Source organism: Ceratotherium simum, chromosome 15 (genome assembly GCF_057802395.1).
Source record: "Ceratotherium simum simum isolate JZ-2026a chromosome 15, ASM5780239v1, whole genome shotgun sequence".
NCBI lineage: Eukaryota > Metazoa > Chordata > Mammalia > Perissodactyla > Rhinocerotidae > Ceratotherium > Ceratotherium simum.
Window position 1 is genome coordinate 25,791,706 of NC_141914.1, and position 18,555 is coordinate 25,810,260.

The 18,555-nt window shown below is 44.1% G+C and overlaps 1 protein-coding gene across 6 annotated transcripts in view; it reads left to right on the top strand.

Annotated features, from left to right (window-relative positions):
* The window catches only part of KALRN (kalirin RhoGEF kinase), a 633,526-nt gene that overhangs the window by 602,479 nt on the left and 12,492 nt on the right, over nucleotides 1-18,555 (top strand). For all 6 annotated transcript variants that reach the window (XM_014783031.2, XM_087439715.1, XM_087439716.1 and 3 more), the window contains 6 exons: nucleotides 8,906-8,933; nucleotides 9,460-9,631; nucleotides 11,588-11,709; nucleotides 12,695-12,826; nucleotides 14,384-14,548; nucleotides 16,287-16,365. In XM_014783031.2, coding sequence (XP_014638517.1) covers nucleotides 8,906-8,933; nucleotides 9,460-9,631; nucleotides 11,588-11,709; nucleotides 12,695-12,826; nucleotides 14,384-14,548; nucleotides 16,287-16,365 — 698 coding nt within the window. The remainder of the gene's footprint in view (nucleotides 1-8,905; nucleotides 8,934-9,459; nucleotides 9,632-11,587; nucleotides 11,710-12,694; nucleotides 12,827-14,383; nucleotides 14,549-16,286; nucleotides 16,366-18,555) is intronic.

The window sequence follows — 18,555 nt, forward strand, 5'->3', positions numbered from 1 at the left end:
GCATTGCCAGTGTGTTTCCACCGATGCCTGTTACTGCATTTTATAAAAGGAATTTTTTTATGAAAAGAACTCTTTGGAGAAAAGAAAGTAAAGCATCACATTCCTCATTTTATTTTTATAAAATATTTTCTTTGTAATATATCTGATGGGTTTGGCTTGGAGACTCACTCTTCTGGCCTAGCTTTGTTCTGACTCTCTATGCAGACTGATTTATATTCTGCCACTAAGAGGAGGGCACTTAGTTTGCTGGAGCTGGCTTTTCTCTCTCCTGGGAGAATTGCAAGATCTTCCACTGCATATTCACGTCTATTATGCTTTCTGTTCCTTCTAACCACCTGGTGAATGTGGGGTTTTCTTACGCTCCTAGAGGAAACAGGTTCAGAGAGGTCATGGGCATACAACCAATAAAAGAGCAGGTCTTGATTGTGGTGCTTTGAGAGGCCAAACTTGGCATGTGATATGGAGGAAGTCTGCTCACTGAGGCTCAGGTACTTTCTTAAGAAGGGTCAAATTCAGGTCTTCCCTTATTGCACATCGCTTGTTGGAGAATTTCTTCCTCAACAACTTTTTTAATCCCTTCGCTGTTGGAGTAATTACTTGGCCTCACCCACACTGTTTCCCAGTGACTCAGGAGTCCAGCCATAGAAGCCAAAAAAGGAACCAATTACATGGGTTGGAAGTATCTGAATTGGTTCTCAGGCGAACACAGTCACTCAGCACATCCTCAGTCATGCATGTCTTGTGGGATCCTCACCCTAGTCTGGAAGCCTAGCCCATTTCATTTCTGTTGTACACTAATGAGATTACTAGGTGCCATTGACCCAGGAGAAGTTGCTCTAAGAGCTGGCTGTTGGAGGAGCAAAGGCCGTCACCTCCCTCCCCAGGCCCTACCCCCATGCTGTCAAAGTTCATCTACAGGCTCACTCAACATGACGTCCTAGTCAATTTAGTATATCAAAACTCAGTAACACAAAGCATTGCAGTGAGTACTATGGAGGGCCAACAAATTATGTAAGGTCAGGTCCTGTGCTTAAGAAGCATACAGTCTTGTGGAGGGAGGCAGATTTGAGTAAATGCCTGTGTTACATAGCAAATTTTAAAAATTGCTCTAATAGAGGCATGGGGCCATTCATTTATTCTTTCAGTGGATATTTAAATACCCACTCAGGCACTAGGCTAATAATAATAGTAGCTACTATTAATCAGTCTTTCCTATGTACCTGGCTCTGTGCAGAGTCTTTTCCTCCAAACAGCATCATGATATAGGTACTATTATCATTATTCCTGTTTTACAGATGAGAAAACTGAGCACAGAGAGGGTAAGTAACTTACCGAAGGTTGTATATTCACAACCTGTCCCCCCAGGAAGCCTATGAGCATGGTCATTGGCTTTCCATGATGGCAGTGTATAGGTTGGATGGATTAATAGGATGTAAACAGTCTTGGAGAAGGGTAAAGGGTGAGGAAAGAGCGTGAGCAAAGGCCCTGAGGTGTGACAGTGCCTGGCACATTTTGAGAGAAGTATATGGTCTGGGTACCTGGGGTTTAGGTATGTGGGAAGAGTTACAGCAGGTAAAACCTGGCAGGCGAGTTGGGACCAGACTGTGAAGGCCTTGGGGAACTTGTTAGGAAGCGTGGACTTGATCCAGTGGACGGTGAGGAACAGTAGCAGGTTGTTAAGCAGAGTCAGTATGATTCATTCTGTACTTTAGGAAGATGACTGGCAGCTATATAAAGAATGGTGGGGACAGGCAGGCCTGTCAGGCCTCTTGGAGGGCTATTGCACTAGACCCAGTGGAAGGTGAAAAATACCTGATGGGTGAGACAGGGAGAGGAATGAGAGCTAGTGAGAGGCTGAGGAGGAGCAGGGGGAGGAGCAGGAATGAAAGCAGCTCAGTACATCACGGGAGGTCAGGGAAGGGGCATCAGGCGTGGGCATTCCTACTTGGGGACTCCAAAGGAGCCCCCAAATCAAGGTTGCACTCTCCCATGTCCTCAGAGCAAATTTTAACCTGTGGTGGGTCCATAGGCTCTGAGAGTTGTTTCAGTAAAAGACATTTTGGGGAAAGGGATATGATCAGGGTCAAATCATTAAGAGATGAGACCTCAAAACATTCATCCATCAAGGCTTTATCCAAAGTCAAGATCTTGGCTCCAGGTTGAAAATGTGACTTATAAAAAGTAAGTGGTAACACCGCCACTGCACCATCCCCACCCCCCACCCCTGTCCCTTCCTAACAGACATCTAGGCTAGTGAGAGCACCGTGAGACCAATGCATGCACAGCAATAAACCACCTTTTTGTTCCTTTCCCCTCAACTATTTTGTGGGACAGGTGATAGATCTTTTTTTTTCATTCTGGGAGAAGCCATATTTTCATCCTTTTTATTTTTGAGGACACACTAAGTGTTCTCTAACCAAAATACCAAGGAGGGGTGGGTGAGGGGTGGGTAGCACATAAAACAATTAATGTGCTTAACATATGGATGTTTATAGAGACCTGTATTAGCGCTTATGCGTTCTCAAGAACACATGAAACTTTTTACAAAAATTGACCATATACTACTCATAAAGCAAGTCTCATCAAAAATCAACAAATCAGTATCATATAGACCAACCACAATGCAATTGAGTTAGAAATCAGTGATAAATGGGCCGCCCCTGTGGCTTAGCGGTTAAGTGCGTGCGCTCCGCTGCTGGCGGCCCGGGTTCGGATCCTGGGCGCGCACCGACGCACCACTTCTCTGGCCATGCTGAGGCCGTGTCCCACATACAGCGGCTAGGAGGATGTGCAGCTATGACATACGGCTGTCTACTGGGGCTTTGGGGGAAAAATAAATAAATAAATAAAAAGCGATAAAAAGATAATTTTTAAAAATCTCATACGTTTGGAAATTTTAAAACATTTCTGTTACAATTGGGTCAAAGAAAAAAAGCATGAAGAAAACATACTTAGAACTAAATGATAATGAAAATATTTGGGAAGTAAGGAACTAGTTCAAAGACAATTCTATTGCTGTTTAGGATCCTGTTGCATTTGCATAATTTTTATTGCCACTTGCATTATGTCCATTTAGAAATGAGTAGAGGGGGCCGGCCCCATGGCTTAGCGGTTAAGCGCTTGCGCTCCGCTGCTGGCAGCCCGGGTTTGGATCCCGGGCGCGCACCGACGCACTGCTTCTCCGGCCATGCTGAGGCCGTGTCCCACATACAGCAACTAGAAGGATGTGCAGCTATGACATACAACTATCTACTGGGGCTTTGGGGGAAATAAATAAATAAATAAAAATTATTAAAAAAAAAAAGAAATGAGCAGAGGTAGGAATATTTTCTAAATATTTAGAAAAGTGTTTTCTAAATAAACATATTTAGAAAATCCTATCTGGTTTGGCCAGATGAAAACATGAAGGGTCAAATCAGAAATCATACCTAAATTTTTAAGGATTTTTTTTCTTATATCTCTTTGTTTTATTGCCAAATCTCATCATCTAAAATCCCTTTCCTTCCTCCTCTGAAGACAGATTCCCGTGAAACAAGCACAAAAGGCATAGCAAGAGGAGGCTGAGTGTAGAAATTTTGGTTCATTCAAGGTAGCTCCAGTTGAGGTTAGGGCATTTGGTTTGAGTTTTTTGACCATTTTTATTCCTCCAGCGTTCTCAATATATAGTTTGAACTGTGTTTTGGTGATGAGAGATTTAGAAAAACTGGATGGGGGGGAGGGCATTTTTCTTCTGGAGTCAGTTGACACCTACTGTTCTAGACAGACGAGGATTTCACCCCCACTCTCAGGACATCGAGTCAGAATCTTGAACATTGACTGGCAAGAAAAATAGACGCAAGATTTGTTCAAAGCTCAGCTTGTTATTCAGTGCTGGTTGATTTGACATGTAATTCTTTCCTGTTACCTCACTGCCCTCCCGTTTTGAAGAAAAATCAAGAAAACAATTGGAATTCTCTCCAGAAGGAAGAAACTAAGTTGCTGATGGACCAGCTTGTGTGGTTCTCGTTTCCCATCTGGGAGGAAGCACTACCGCCTGCTGCCCCCTGCTGTTCAAATAAAACCAGATTCCTAAGTAGCTCTTTCCCACACCGTCTATACCAGCCTCGTCCTCCTGGATTTGGGTCCCAGAAAGAGAACATGTGCATTTTATATAAACAGCATCTTCTTTCCTCCACTACCACATCCATTTCGGATTCCAGTTCTCTCCTCCTTCCCATCGACCACTGTACACGGACTCCCAACTATTTCAAAGGAAGGAAAACACTAGGTGGAAGGAAAACACTAGGTTTCAAGAAACATGTGTGGCGTATGATTAACTCTTCAGGTCCCTGCACACACCCACAATGGTCATTAGACGAGGTGGTCAGGAGACCTAAATTCTAGTCTACTAGTTGAGTGACCTCAGTTCAGTTAATTTGATTCAACATATGCTTGATCTTCTGCTGTGTGCAAAATGCGTTGTTAAGCAGTGTGACAGATGGTATATAAAACATATAAAAGGGTTACTATCTTCAAAGGGCTCACAAGTCTGGTAGGGCAATAACATGCTAGGAAGATGTTATGACAGATGGCTGCAATGATCAGAGCTGTAGGTACCAGCCTCTGGAGGGGCGAGGAGGAGGAAAAGTTCGCTATTGGCTAAATCGCAGACACAGACTGACCAATGAGATTCCAGAGCAAGTCACATTCCCGATTAATGGAAGTAGGAAAACACTCCAGGATCATGGCGAGACATTTTCTCAACTCTCCTCCCCCAAATTAGGATCCTACTACTTTAAGTTTTCATTGATTTGACAAATATCCGTGGAGCTCTTATGTGCCAGGCGTTGTTAGGCTCTGAGGCAATAACAGTGAACAAAATGTGGTCCTTGCCTGCATAGGCCTTGTAGTCCATAGGGAGCCATAGACAAACACATAGGTTATCACATGACAGTGTGAGAAGGCTGTCATGACCCTTCTCCAGTCCATACTCTGATTTGCTTCGAAGTAGAAAGAGGAAAAATGCGGGAGGAATCTTCTATGGGTATCATCCAGAATCAAAGTTAGAAAGAGTATTAGTATGGACTTTGCCCAGGCTCTTGGTCCTTATTAGAGGAGTTTAAAGAAGAGGACTAGGTAGAGATGGGCTGGAGAGCAAGGTTGGGGAGCAAAGGTAAGCAGGTAGGCCTTTGACATTGATGACAACGTTTCACAACGCCTTTCCCAGGCCCCTGCCTGTGAACTGGATGCTAGGGTGGAAAGTTCACTCCAAGCCAGTCCTGTCTCTGTGATCTTAGACTTACTTTCCTATCTCATCTGGAAATGGGAATCAATAACACCTGCTCAGCACTTCCTCCCAGGGTTTTGGAGCTGCAAATGAAGTGGCTTGTGAGTAGTTCATGCCAAGTCTATAAGGCTACACACATCAGTGACATAATCACCATTTTCAGCAACACCTGGGCCGGCCAAGTGGCAGAGGAATGGAGACTGATGCCTTCCACAAGCCCCTTCCAGATAGAGACCCTGCAATCCAGCCTTATTGGCAACCTTTCTCTCCAACTTCCCCGCTCAAGTCTACACCCAAATAGGAAGATTTGCTTTTTAAAAACAGTGCATGTTAACACAATTGGGGTTGTGATGAGAAAGAGAAATAAGGCAAGAAATTCTCTAAGCTGCAGTTTAGGGGGTTGTTTTATACATGTCCTGCTGCAGTGCAGGTTTATGAAACCCCCCTTACAATTTCATACCATAGGAACCTGCCATGTGTCGTTTGTCTCCTCTCTGACACTCCTGGCGTGGACTCACTGTCTTGGTCCCTTGTGGATTCCCATCAGGATGGGAAGTACAGGCCACTGAACAAAGTTGGCAGCATTCCCAAGCCATTTTTACCCTAGAGTCCTTCTGACGGAGTGGAGGGGGACGGGGGAGAGGGCAGTGCTTCAGGTTTGTGGAAGGCTGGTCATTAGCATCAGCAGACACCGTCCTGGACACTGGACAGGTGGCGTTTCATTCCGTTTTCCCCACTCGCCTATTGGCCCACTGAGAGTAGTGAGCATGTCTGCCTTGCTCCCTGCTGGCCACCCTCCTAATCAAGGGTCAGCCCAGCAAAGCTTCATCAAATAAATGAGTCCTTACGTCAAACAGCCTTCCAGGTGGGCATTAGTATCCCCAGTTTACAGATCAAACTGAGGCCTAAGCTGCTTAAGAATGTTGTCCAAGGCAAGAGAGCCTGTTGGGCTTAGGGTCTGAACACGACGTGCTCTGTCTGCTCCGAGTTTACATTCCTTCCTGCACAGCAGGCCACTAGGAACCTCCTCTCTCAGAAGCAATGGAGTTTATTGTTTTTTAATCATTTTCCAAGAAGTTTGCATTCCATTTGTGTTTGAAAATATGCTCTAGTCAAAGATTATTGGTAATATACCCAGAAGTAATTATTTTATAGATCTTTTGGTCCTATTTCCAGATTCTCTTTATGAACCAGTCCTCAATTCTTGGGAGAACTGGAATGAGGACAAAAGTCAAATATTCATTCAACCAACGAATTAAATGGCCATTGTGCAGCGGACCCCGGGCTAGGGGCCTGAGGTACAAAGATCAATAAGTGGTTCCTGTCGTTGAAGAACCTACTTATAACAGCTCTGACTACGCCTTTTTTCCTTAAAAAAAATTACAAGCGTGAAGCATACTGATTGCAGAATATTTAGAAAACCAGGTAAGAGGAGAAAAAAAAATCACCCCAAATTCAGACAATGTTTTATAAATCCTGAGGGCAGGGCCTATGTCTTAGCATCTCTGTATCCACAGAACCTTACAGTGGCCTGGAGAAGATAATCTTTTTTGAATGGGTGTATTCACCGCCTGGGATAACCACTGTTAAAGTTTAGAAAATATTCTTAGTCTCCTTTTCTTTGACTGTGAAATGACTGGTTTGGATGTCATTCTCCCTGCCTCACCTAAGCCAGGTGGGTAAATTCACAGCCTCCTTAGCACCCCCTACAGGTGATGTGGTACTGCCCACCATGGTTACTGGTAGGCCCCCATCATGGCCCAGTGCTGCCTCACATAGAGGGGGGTCTCTTAGGTGTGGGAAAAGCAGTAGCTTCCACCATATGCCCCCACACACACACTCTGCCCCTCTCCCCAGCCCCCCAAATGCCTCAATGGCAGGAAGCTGGTTTAACTGAGATTAGTTCCCTTGGATGGAGGGACTTTCAACAGCTCTCCCCAAACCAGGCTGTGTGTTGATTCACCTGAGGCAGCTTTCAAAACTCCTGATGCCGGGCCCCACTTCACCCATGAGGCCCAGGCATTGGTCTTTTTATGTTTTTAAGGCTGCCTAGGTCAAGGATTGAGAGTCACCGATTTAAAGGAAGGCTGAGCAGTGGTGTGAGTGGCCTTTTGAGACTAGCAAAGGGCACTGCAGTGGTCTGTCTGGAGACACTCAGCTCCAGGACTTGGCATTGCAAGAGTTTTCTGCAGCCCACTTTGTGAAAAACCTGGGTGGTATACTTGGGCAATTGGTTTGCAAAGGGGAACCCAAAGGAGGAAATAGCATCTTTGTTCCAAAGGGCTCATAGGGATCTCTGGATAAGGGGAAAACACACAGAAACCATGTTCACATACAACACAGGTCAATACAGGGAGATAAGTGTGAATGCCCGTGGGCTCTTCGTAAGGCACTTGAGCTTTCTGGCTTCATTATGAAGGAAAGAAGAATTCTGCAAGATGAACTGTTAGAGATAAGCCACTGTAACAACAGGCTGCTTAGCAGAAGGGAAAGGGTACATTTGGAATTCGATCATCTTTATTTCGTCATTGAAGACTTGTTATTTGTCAAGTGTTGTGCTAAGCACTTGACGTACATTATTTCATTTAATCTTTGTGATAACACTTTGCACTAGTTATTATTTATCCACATTTTATACTGGAGAAAATTGATGCTAGTAAATTTTAAGTATCGTAAAATCACATCAAACAAAAGAGGTGAGCCCCAGCCTGACTCTGAAGCCCATGTTTTGTTCACCCCACCAGACTTTCTGACCCGGACTTATGTGATAAGAGGTAATACAAAAGATGGGGGGAAATCAAGGTGACCATCCTCTTGAAAAGGGGTATCTCCAGCATGGCTAGTCAGCTGGAAGGCTTTCCCTTCTGTGAAGATCCACGGTGTCATGAGGCATCAGCACGGGATGTGCAGAGAGCTCCAGCAGTGCCTCTGCCAACGGGCCCCGTGACCACACAAGTCACTTAGTTGGCCGGAAGTCTCCATTTTCTTACCTAAGCAGCCAAAAGGGCTAGAACCGTTAGGTCAGTGGTTTTCAAGTTGCCCTACAGAGGCCTGGGCTGCAGGAGGCCGTGCTGGGGACAGGATGGATGGCTGGGACTTCTCTCTTTCTCCTTCAACCAGACAAGCTCTGAATTTAGCTGCTTGAAGAGAAGTTTCCCTGCCTAGAGGGAAAGGGTACATTTGGAAGGAAACCACTGGGCTAGTTAATGTCCATTGTCTGTCCAGTTTGATAGGAGTTGGATCCTCTTTTTGAAAATTCATGACGCTGGGAAGACTCAGTGCCATCACGTTGCTCGAGTACATATTGAATGGGGGTGGGTGGAGAATGGGTTTTTGTGCATATGGCACGGAGGGGAGAGCAGCTGAGGCGATGGAGGACAGAAAGGCCAGCTGCAGCCAGCAGAACTCACAGTCACGTAAACCTGCCTCCCCGGCCGCCCAGAGGGGTGTGAACAACCAGACAGGAAAGTCAGCCGGGTGCCCTTACTTTATAGTGACCCGGTCACAAACCCCAGAGGCTGGGCTCCCGGCTTCAGCTCCCTAAATTGCACTTTCTTTTTACTCAATAGGGTAAAAGTCTCCTGTTCTCTTTTAGTAGTTTAGGATTTAAGCAATTTTCTGTTTCTTTGTGTTTTTCAGATCTTAAATCCAAATTTCATCCAAGAAGGTGAGTTAAAAAATGATAGAATTTAGAACATGGGGTTGGTTAAATAACTTACGGCAAATACGGCCCGGAAGGAGAACCTTTAAACAGTGGTGCCAGAGGTCTGTACTGACGGAGAAGGAGAGGTGTTGATGATCAACTGAGAGGGTGAAAAAGACCACAACTTGCAATATGTATGATGGGATCCAATTTTTTGTAAGAGAAAGTGTGTTTACATAAAGCCTGAAAGGATATATATATATATATATATATATATATATATATACCAGAATGTTCAGAGTAGTTACCTCTGGATCATGACGTCATGGAACTTTTCCTTTTCTTTGTGTATCTATTTCCTAATTTTTCTACAATAAACATTTATTACTTTTAAAATACTTTTTCATGGGGCACAGATGACAACAGTGTTAAGCTGAAGGTTATTGGAATCATTATACACCATGGGTGGGGAATGAGAATGTTGTGTTATAAAATGGCTGTTTTATTCTAAGTTTGTTCTCGATGCAAATTTATGTCAATTTGACCACAGTGGCCCCAGAATTCCTTGTGCCCTTAGTGGATGTGACCTGCTTGCTTGGAGACACAGTGACACTGCAGTGCAAAGTCTGTGGGAGGCCGAAGCCCACCATCACCTGGAAGGGTCCAGACCAGAACATCCTTGACACTGACAACAGCTCAGCCACATACACCGTCTCCTCCTGGTAAGCTGATCGCCTCCCATTAGCACCCCCAGCACCTTGGTGCAGCACCCAGAGGCTAAGTCTGGGATGCAGCTTCTGTTCTTAATCTCTCCGAGAGAAGAGCTGCCTGGAGCCTATTCTAGTGCAAACACTTGGCCTTGATTAGGAGAGTGATTGATTCAGAAACCACAGGTGGCTCACGGTAGTGTACACTCACAGTAGTGCATGCACACGACAGTGTACTTGGGGCTGTGAGCTTTAGCACAGCCTCAGCCACTCACTACAACCTGCCACTCAGCCTGATGGACATCTGGGGTCATGGCCAGCACATTTTCACATGTTGCTCAGCATCATGGAGACATACGTGGAACCAACAAGAACAGTTTGGGAAGACTGCATTCTGGACCTGCATTACACAAATAAAAACATAAACCTTTATATCTCAGGTCAAGCCTGAACCATACTTTTGAAGAGCTTTGACAGTCACTGCCTTTCATTCACCCCGTTAATTGATCTTTCCCTAAGGATCCTGAAGGGAATCTCTACGTCAGGAGAAGTGGCAAAGGCTCCTGACGTAGGAGTGTGGTCCTCACATCTAGACATCCAAGTGTTTTTTGTGCCCCTCAGGGTCCTGTGAAACAGTGATATATTTGATTCCTCTAGTAACCTAAGAACAATTTTCTTAGAAGGAAAAAAATGACTCACTCCAAAGTGTGCAATAGAAAACAGAAAATCCAGCCACAAGCACGCTTGTACACAAAAAGGCTGTCTAAGAAAACCTAGTTGACTGCCTCCCAATCGTTCTGTTGATTTTTATTGCTACTAACTATGAACTTTACCGTGTACTACTGCTTACAGTGGACAAGCCCTAAATGCTCAAGAAACATTTATGGAAGAGGGGCCGGCCCCGTGGCTTAGGGGTTAAGTGCTTGCGCTCCGCTACTGGCGGCCCGGGTTCGGATCCCGGGCACGCACCGACGCACCGCTTCTCCGGCCATGCTGAGGCCGAGTCCCACATACAGCAACTAGAAGGATGTGAAACTACGACATACAACTATCTACTGGGGCTTTGGGGGGGTAAAAAAAAAAGGAGGAGGATTGGCAATAGATGTTAGCTCAGAGCCGGTCTTCCTCAGCAAAAAAAAAAAAAGAGGAGGATTAGCACGGATGTTAGCTCAGGGCTGATCTCCCTCACCAAAAAAAAAAAAAAAAAAGAAACATTTATGGAAGAAACACTTAGGATCAAGACACTTTCATCCATTAACTTAACCTTTGTGCGTGTGAATTGGTATTCCCAGCAGAGACTCTGTGGCCAGGTCCTAAAATATCAGTGGACTCAAGGAGCTGAGTGTGAGAGTCAGTGCTTGGTGAGAATCATGAAGATCACCAGGATAGGTCACAACCGGCGGGGAGGGAGTGGAGCTGTGACTTCTGCATTGAACCCTTTCAGAGCACTTCTTCCCTTGTGACGTCCTGGCCCAGACTGGGATTATTGGGCAAGTTATCATTTAGTGGAGGAATTTGCCCTTTACTTAATTCACTTAATTATTTTGAGGGTCCCACATGTAGAATTTGAAATACTTGAACACTTTCAGTCTTTCCATTTTCTTGTCCCATTCATTATTGATCTGTGAGACTGAAAATATTTTAGGACGAAGTTGCTGGTGGTAATAATACTAGTGATGTCGTGGACCAAGACCCGTCTCAAACTTGATATATTTCAAACCATGTCCTAATTCTTCTCTCACTTTACTCCTTTACAACAAACTTGAGAGATGGGCATGCAAGAATCTCTTTCCTCTGTAAGGAATTGGGGATGTAAAGGCAAGGCCATCACCCAAGGTGCACAGGAAGGTAACAGACCTGGGACTAGACCTAGGGGCTGAGGCCTCCTCAGCCCGCACACCAGGTGTGAACCCTTTACCAGTCAATTGTCTTATTACTATAGTTTGAAGGACTTCCTTTTCATGTCCCTAGTGATTCTGGGGAAATCACCTTGAAGATCTGCAATCTGATGCCCCAAGACAGCGGGATTTATACCTGCATAGCCACAAATGACCACGGCACCACATCGACATCAGCCACAGTTAAAGTGCAAGGTACAGTCTCTTTGTTAGTCAAATATTTTTTTATCCTTTTTCAAATATTTATTTTTTAATTGTGGTAAAATACACACAACACAAAATTTACCATCTTAACCATTTTTTTTTTAATTTTTTGTTTATTGCAGTAACATTGGTTTATAACATTGTATAAATTTCAGGTGTACATCATTATACTTCTATTTCTGCATAGATTACATCATGTTCACCACCCAAATACTAATACAACCCATCACCACACACATATGCTGAATTATCCCTTTCACCCTCCTCCCTCCCCCCTTCCCCTCTGGTAACCACCAATCCAATCTCTGTCTCTATGTGTTTGTTTATTGTTGTTATTATCTACTACTTAATGAAGGAAATCATACGGTATTTGACCTCATCTTAACCATTTTTAAGCGTCCAGCTTAGTAGCGTTAAGTACATTCACGTTGTTGTGCAACCATCATCACCATCCATCTCCAGAACTCATTTCATCTTGCAAAACTGAAATTCTGTCTCTGTTGAACAACACCTCCCTATTCCTCCCTCCCCACCCCCAGCCCCTGGCAGCCACCGTTCTACTTTGTGTCTCTATGAATTGTGTTAGTCTGACATTTTAAGTGGACACTACAAGAGCTCTCTGAGACCTGGGGAAGGAAAGGTCCGTTGTGAAAATTCCAAAGTAAAGTCCTAGCAAGTGGGAAGAGAACGAATCTTTGCTAAGAGCTGTCCGTGGCCTACCATATACCTCCTGCGTAGTTTCCTGAAGAAGTTTTATCTCCATTGTGCAGTATTTAGCCCGAGGAAGAACTTCCGACAGCAAGGTGTGTCTCCCAGGTCTCGTTCGGGCCTAGAGAGAGCTATGTCACTTGGTGGAGAAGGTCACAGGAAAACTTTGAGACGCAGGTTAGGTAACATTTCCTAGGTGACATTCGATCTTGGTGTGAAATGCCAAGTTCTGCAGAAATAGCACTTGACCCTAATTTCTGTCCTGTAGGTGTTCCAGCAGCCCCTAACCGCCCCATTGCCCAGGAGAGAAGCTGCACGTCCGTGATTCTCCGCTGGCTGCCCCCATCCAGCACGGGAAACTGCACCATTTCTGGGTACACTGTGGAGTACAGAGAGGAAGGTGGGCCATCTCCGCCGGCTCTTCTCTTTCTGTCTTCTCTTCCTCATAAAGTCCTTCAGAGTCGTAAAACTATTTGCCTCTGTGCTTTTCATCAGCTGTTCCTTCTTGCATCTTCCAGCTCAGCACAGAGGCCTCAGGGCCAGTCCACAGCCACCTTCTGATCTCAAACATGGGGCAGTGGGTTTCGCCAAAATGGTGATGACTTGTGGCTGGTTTCAAAGTGCCTTCACGTGCGCTTCCCTACTTAACAAGCCAATCACCCAGACAGGGACAATCAGGCCCATTTTACAGATGAGGAGGCTAAAGCCTAAAGAAAGTTAAGAAACATGAGGCTGGAGTTGGTAAGAGGCAGAGCTGGCACTGAGAACCCAGGTCTCTGGTTTGCTAATTTGTGATCTTTCTCCCAGAGTAATGACTAGGGTAGCATGAGCAGAGCTTTACCACCACCCTCACCCCAGATAAAATCTAGAGATCATGAAATATATATATATGTATATATATAGTGTATATATATACACACACACACACAATATGTCATATATATATAATGACTTCTTTAAATTGTTCAATTTTAAAATTTGTTACATTTGCTTGCTAAGAGTGCATACAGTTCTCAGCAGTTAGAAACTGACCCCGACTCCTAGGATCAAGAAGAATTAGGTAAACTCAGAAGCTGCCAGGCAGCTCTAATTGTTAATCACAGGTCTCTGAACCACCTGATGAATTACACAACTGGATTGAAAGCCAACTGCTGGCACCCGGCACCAAAATTTTTACTCTCCTTTCCATCGCTCTTACTATTTTAACTCTTCTTTCTTCCCTCATTCCCTGTGCAGTTATAAAGCGATTTGTTTCTGCATCTTTTTTAAGCCATTCACTCTTGTGTCTCCCAACTCAGCACAAAGGTATTAATGCTGAGCTGAGGGACACATTTCACAAAGTTTGTATTTACTTCAACATTATTCGGTTCCTGGTTCATCTTATTAACGAAGTTCTCCTGGGAAAATTGTTTAATATTTCTGAGCCTTGGTTTCTTCATCTGTATAATGAGATTCATGAAACCCTATGAGCTCATAGGGTTTCTGTGGGTTTAAGTGAGAAAGTTAAATGAGAGAATCATGTGGAGACCCTTGCACAGTATTTTACATGTATGTCGTGCTCATACATGTTCATTTCTATTTTGTTTCAATTTCCAAATGCATATTTTCTCTCATTTTGTTATTAATTTATAGTATATTTTTCTGGCTTTATTAAAAATTTGCCACATGTTCCTCTGTAAATTCTGTATGATCTGTCTTTTCACTCACACGTGCACACGTGAAAAGGAACAGAATCTATAGGCCGACTGCTCCCACACCGCTCATGATATGTCCAGTCATTTAGGAACTGAACCCAAACCTGCCACGGTTGGCCCACTGGCTTTCAGAGTCCGACACAGTGACCACGACTGTCCCTTGAATGGAATGTGTCAATTTTCCTTTCTTTGTTTGCTGAAGGTCTTTGAAACAATGTCCCTCTGGCTTTTTCTCTTTCCCCCTCCTCGGAAACTGTGCACAGGTTCTCAGGCCTGGCAGCAGTCAGTGGCTTCGACCTTGGACACTTACCTCGTCATCGAAGACCTCAGTCCCGGGAGTCCTTATCAGTTCAGAGTCAGTGCCAGTAACCCCTGGGGGATCAGCCTTCCCAGCGAGCCCTCGGAGTTTGTGCGACTTCCAGAATACGGTGAGTCCCAGCCATGCCCAAGACACCAGGGGGTGGAGGAAAGGCACCAGGCCAGCTATCACGCACTCACGGGCACTGGCTGTTCATTGGCACATTGGGCCACCAAGCAAGAGGTGACCTGGATTTGCTCGGCAGCTTCAGTCAAGTGACATTTCAGAGGCCCGATGAAGAGTGTTTCCACAAAGTGTAATTTCAAGTGTCTTGGAGCAAAAGTTAGATCTGCCACCGACGTCTACCCTGGGCACCCGTGTGTGTCTCCAGGAACACCAAGCCTCCTCTTCCCTGGGAACCCCTGCCAGGCATAAGTGTCCCTCAGCATGAGAGACAGCCCCACTCACCAAATTAAAATGGGGAGAGGAAGGCAATGGTTGAAGGATTTGAATCAAAATGAATATTTGATAGTTTCCCCACCCCCAACACTCCCCGAATGTCTTTGTTCAACATTAATATATTTTTATGTAGATGTGTTGAATAATTAACTAAGATATACATGTAACTAGCTACACATGAGTATTTTACAAAGGTGATTCTTATTTTGCCCATCTAGTCACTATCTCACCAAGCCACCTTGGTCCCTGGGGGAAGGAGGACACTTGTTAGCCTAAAGAAATCCCCAAGTTGTGAGGTTTTCGGCAGTACAGGGGAGTGGACTGTGTGTGTTGGGCGGGGAGAGAAGGTCACTGTACTTAAAAGGCAATGAACCTGTGTCTCTGTGGGTTAAAGGAATCCCGGAGTCTCCAGAGGGGCTTGGGAAACCCTCTAGGGCCTCGGGCTACAGCCCCGCCCTCAGCCAATCTGCAAACGCTCCCCAGCCCTGTTCCCACCACCAGGCCAGCTCAGCTTCCTCAAAATGGCTTTGCTCCCATGGGCCTGTGACTCACTAGGAAACCTTAGCCCTGGGTCTCTGTTTCCTCAGCATTCAATATGGATACGGCACCTTCAGCCTCAGCCGGCTGTGCTCTGGGCAGCTGAGGTGACCAGAAGGGTCACAGTTGGTGGCTTGAGAGGAGAGGAACGGCTTTTCTGATCCCGTTCCTCTCCTGTCAAGCCACCAACTAAATCCTGCCCAGGGATGACCACTTTTCATGTTTTGCTTCTTGTAAGCATCGGTCCCCGGCAGACACACACACAGATACTGGTGTGCGTGCTTGTGTGTGTGTTAAATCATTGCAGGGAATTAACACGTCATACAAGGTAACGCTGCCAAAGACTCTACGCAGACGTATATTTTGGGTCAAGCTAAATCATTCAGTACACCGGATAAGCTCACTAATGCCTGAGGACAGCGGGGTGAGAAAGAGTAGTTTTTAGAATGTTTGAGCTCATCCTTTCCTGTTCTCCTTGGCCTTGTAACTCTGCCCCATCCTCTCTGCTGCCTCCTCCCTCCAACGCTGACTCCACTGGCTTTTCTAGCCTTCAAAGTGTTTTTCTTTCTCACTTTCAATTTTTTCTACCAAATGTCTATTTTAAAAATATCCAGAAGTTACTTTTCTGATTGTCCCAAGTTTTCCCTTTGTTTACGTAGGTGGCGCAGGGAGTCTGACTCCGTCATGTCAGTTTCCCCTTGGATATTTTTAAAATAACATTTCAGAGAATCGTGGCATTTTCCCACTGAGTGAGGCCCCCTAGTTAGTCATGAGAATTGCTCTGGGGTGATGCTAGAGCTTTGCTGTTAACCTTTTCTTTGTTCTCATGTGATAATCCTCAACATCCTAAATGATTTTTCTCTCTCCCAAAGACGCTGCTGCCGATGGCGCCACCATTTGTTGGAAGGAAAATTTTGATTCAGCTTATACTGAGCTGAATGAAATTGGAAGGTAATGACCTCATTTTCTGTTCCTTCCTTCATGAACGCTTAACATCACATCAGACTAATGGCTTGCTTTTGTTGTTGTTTCTTTTACTAAGTGCATTCTCTCCATAATAAGGAAAAACTAGAATATTTATGTGTATTTTCTATTGTTCTTTTTCTAACTTCTTCAGTTGGAACCTTCACTCCTCAACTCTCAGTCTTTCTTCTTTTCTAATATAAGAATTTAAGGCTCAACCTTTTCTTCAAAGTGTAATTTTAGCTACATCCCCAGAGTTCTGATATGTGGCATTTTCATTATCATTTAGTTCTATATATTTTTCTTCCAACTATGATTTTTTTCTTTGACCCAATTGTAGTAGAAATGTTTAAAATTTCCAAATGTCTGAGATTTTAAGAAATTATCTTCTTGTTACTGATTTCTAATTTAATTGCATTGTGGTTGGAGAACTTGGTCTATATAATACTGATCGCTTGATTTTTGTTAGGACTTGCTTTATGAGTAGTACATGGTCAATTTGCATAAAAGGTTCCGTGTGTCCCTGAGAAGAATGTATAATCACTATTTGTTGGGTACAGGTCTCATATATGTTCATATGTCAAGCACATTGTTTTATGGATATTTCTAGTCCAATATCCCCCTTCACACACACACACACACACACACACATACACACACCTCCCTCTCTCTCTTTCTTTCAGTATTTTGGTTAGAAAAGTGTGTCCTCAAAAATAAAAAGGATAAAAATATGATTTTTAACAGGATAATGAAAAAAATCTATCACCTGTCCCACAAAATAGTTGATGGAAAGGAACAAAAGGGGGTTTTACCCTGTGCATGCATTGGGCTCCAGGTGGTCTAGGTGAGAGAATGCAAGTAGATCTTGCAAGTCACCCACCCACCCTAGACGTATAAATAAAAGAGCAGCCACTCACAATGGGCCATTAGCGTCATCTCCATCTTCGACTGACGTCTCTCAATGAAGCATAAATTTCCTAAGTGGGGTGGTTGTGACAGAGGCTTTGGAGAAAGCCAAGATGTTCCTTATTCCTGTTTCTTAGGCAGAGTCACAACGTAACTCACTGCCATTCAGTACAAACACCTCTCATCACAAACCCATTTTAGCTCTGCTCTCCCCTCTTCTGTGTGTAGCCAAACAGAGAAAAAAAAAGGCCACTGGAAATTTATGTGGTAATAATGGTGACGATGATGTTTATTAAGTATCTATAGTGTTATGGATACTATGCAGATATTATACAAAAGGTATTTAATCTAATCCTTACAGCACCGTGAGGTAGTGTTTGAGTAGATTTCCAGTAAAGGAAACTTTCGGTAAAGGAAAGTTAAGTAACTTTCTCGAGGCCCCACAACTAGTAAGTGTAGACAGAATTCAACTCCTGGGTCACCTGACTCTCAGCCTTTGCTTGTTTTATCAGCATATGTTGTTTCTCATCACAGCAATTTTTGTCAAAAATAGGCCCTAGTAATTGAAATCTAGTTTGCTCCATTGTATTGAAATTCGTGAAGCTAGATATGACCCCAAAAATGAGCAAATCAAATCCCCACCTAGTTCTGAATGAAACTGGTCTCATCACCCAGATGCACTGGTTAATTCCTCCCCGAGACCTGCATTTGCTGTTGATAACCATAGGCAAGGGCATGTTTTACCTAGAAGAGATGGATGTTTTGATATTTCTCAAAGGGGAAATCAGTGTTCTGATCTGTTCAGAGCAATCAATGGTTTTTCAAAAATCTCATCTCCAATAACCTGAAGCTTTTCTTCTCTCTTAAGTATAGTCCTCATATTTTCAGAAAATCCGTTAAAAATGCTGTAGGGTAACAGAGTAGAAGTAAAACACGTAGATACTTACATGAGACACATGAAAGATATCTGTACCAGGGCCATAGAAGTGAGTCAACTTTCTCCAGCACACCTAAACTTAGAATTCTAGGCCTATACGACTATCTTGTTAAAAATAGCTCTCCAGTAATTAAATATTATAAAAACCATGGTACAAAAAAAAATATCTTCACTCCTATAGCCCATTATAGAAGCAAAGAGCACTTGAGCACAGCATATTTAAGCAGAAATAAACTAGACAGGCACCATTGCAGTGTAAAGAAGCTCAGGGAGTTGTCCCCTGGGAATGCTGATAGGTTACCTGTACAGGATCCAGAAAGGTAGCAGCACCAGGC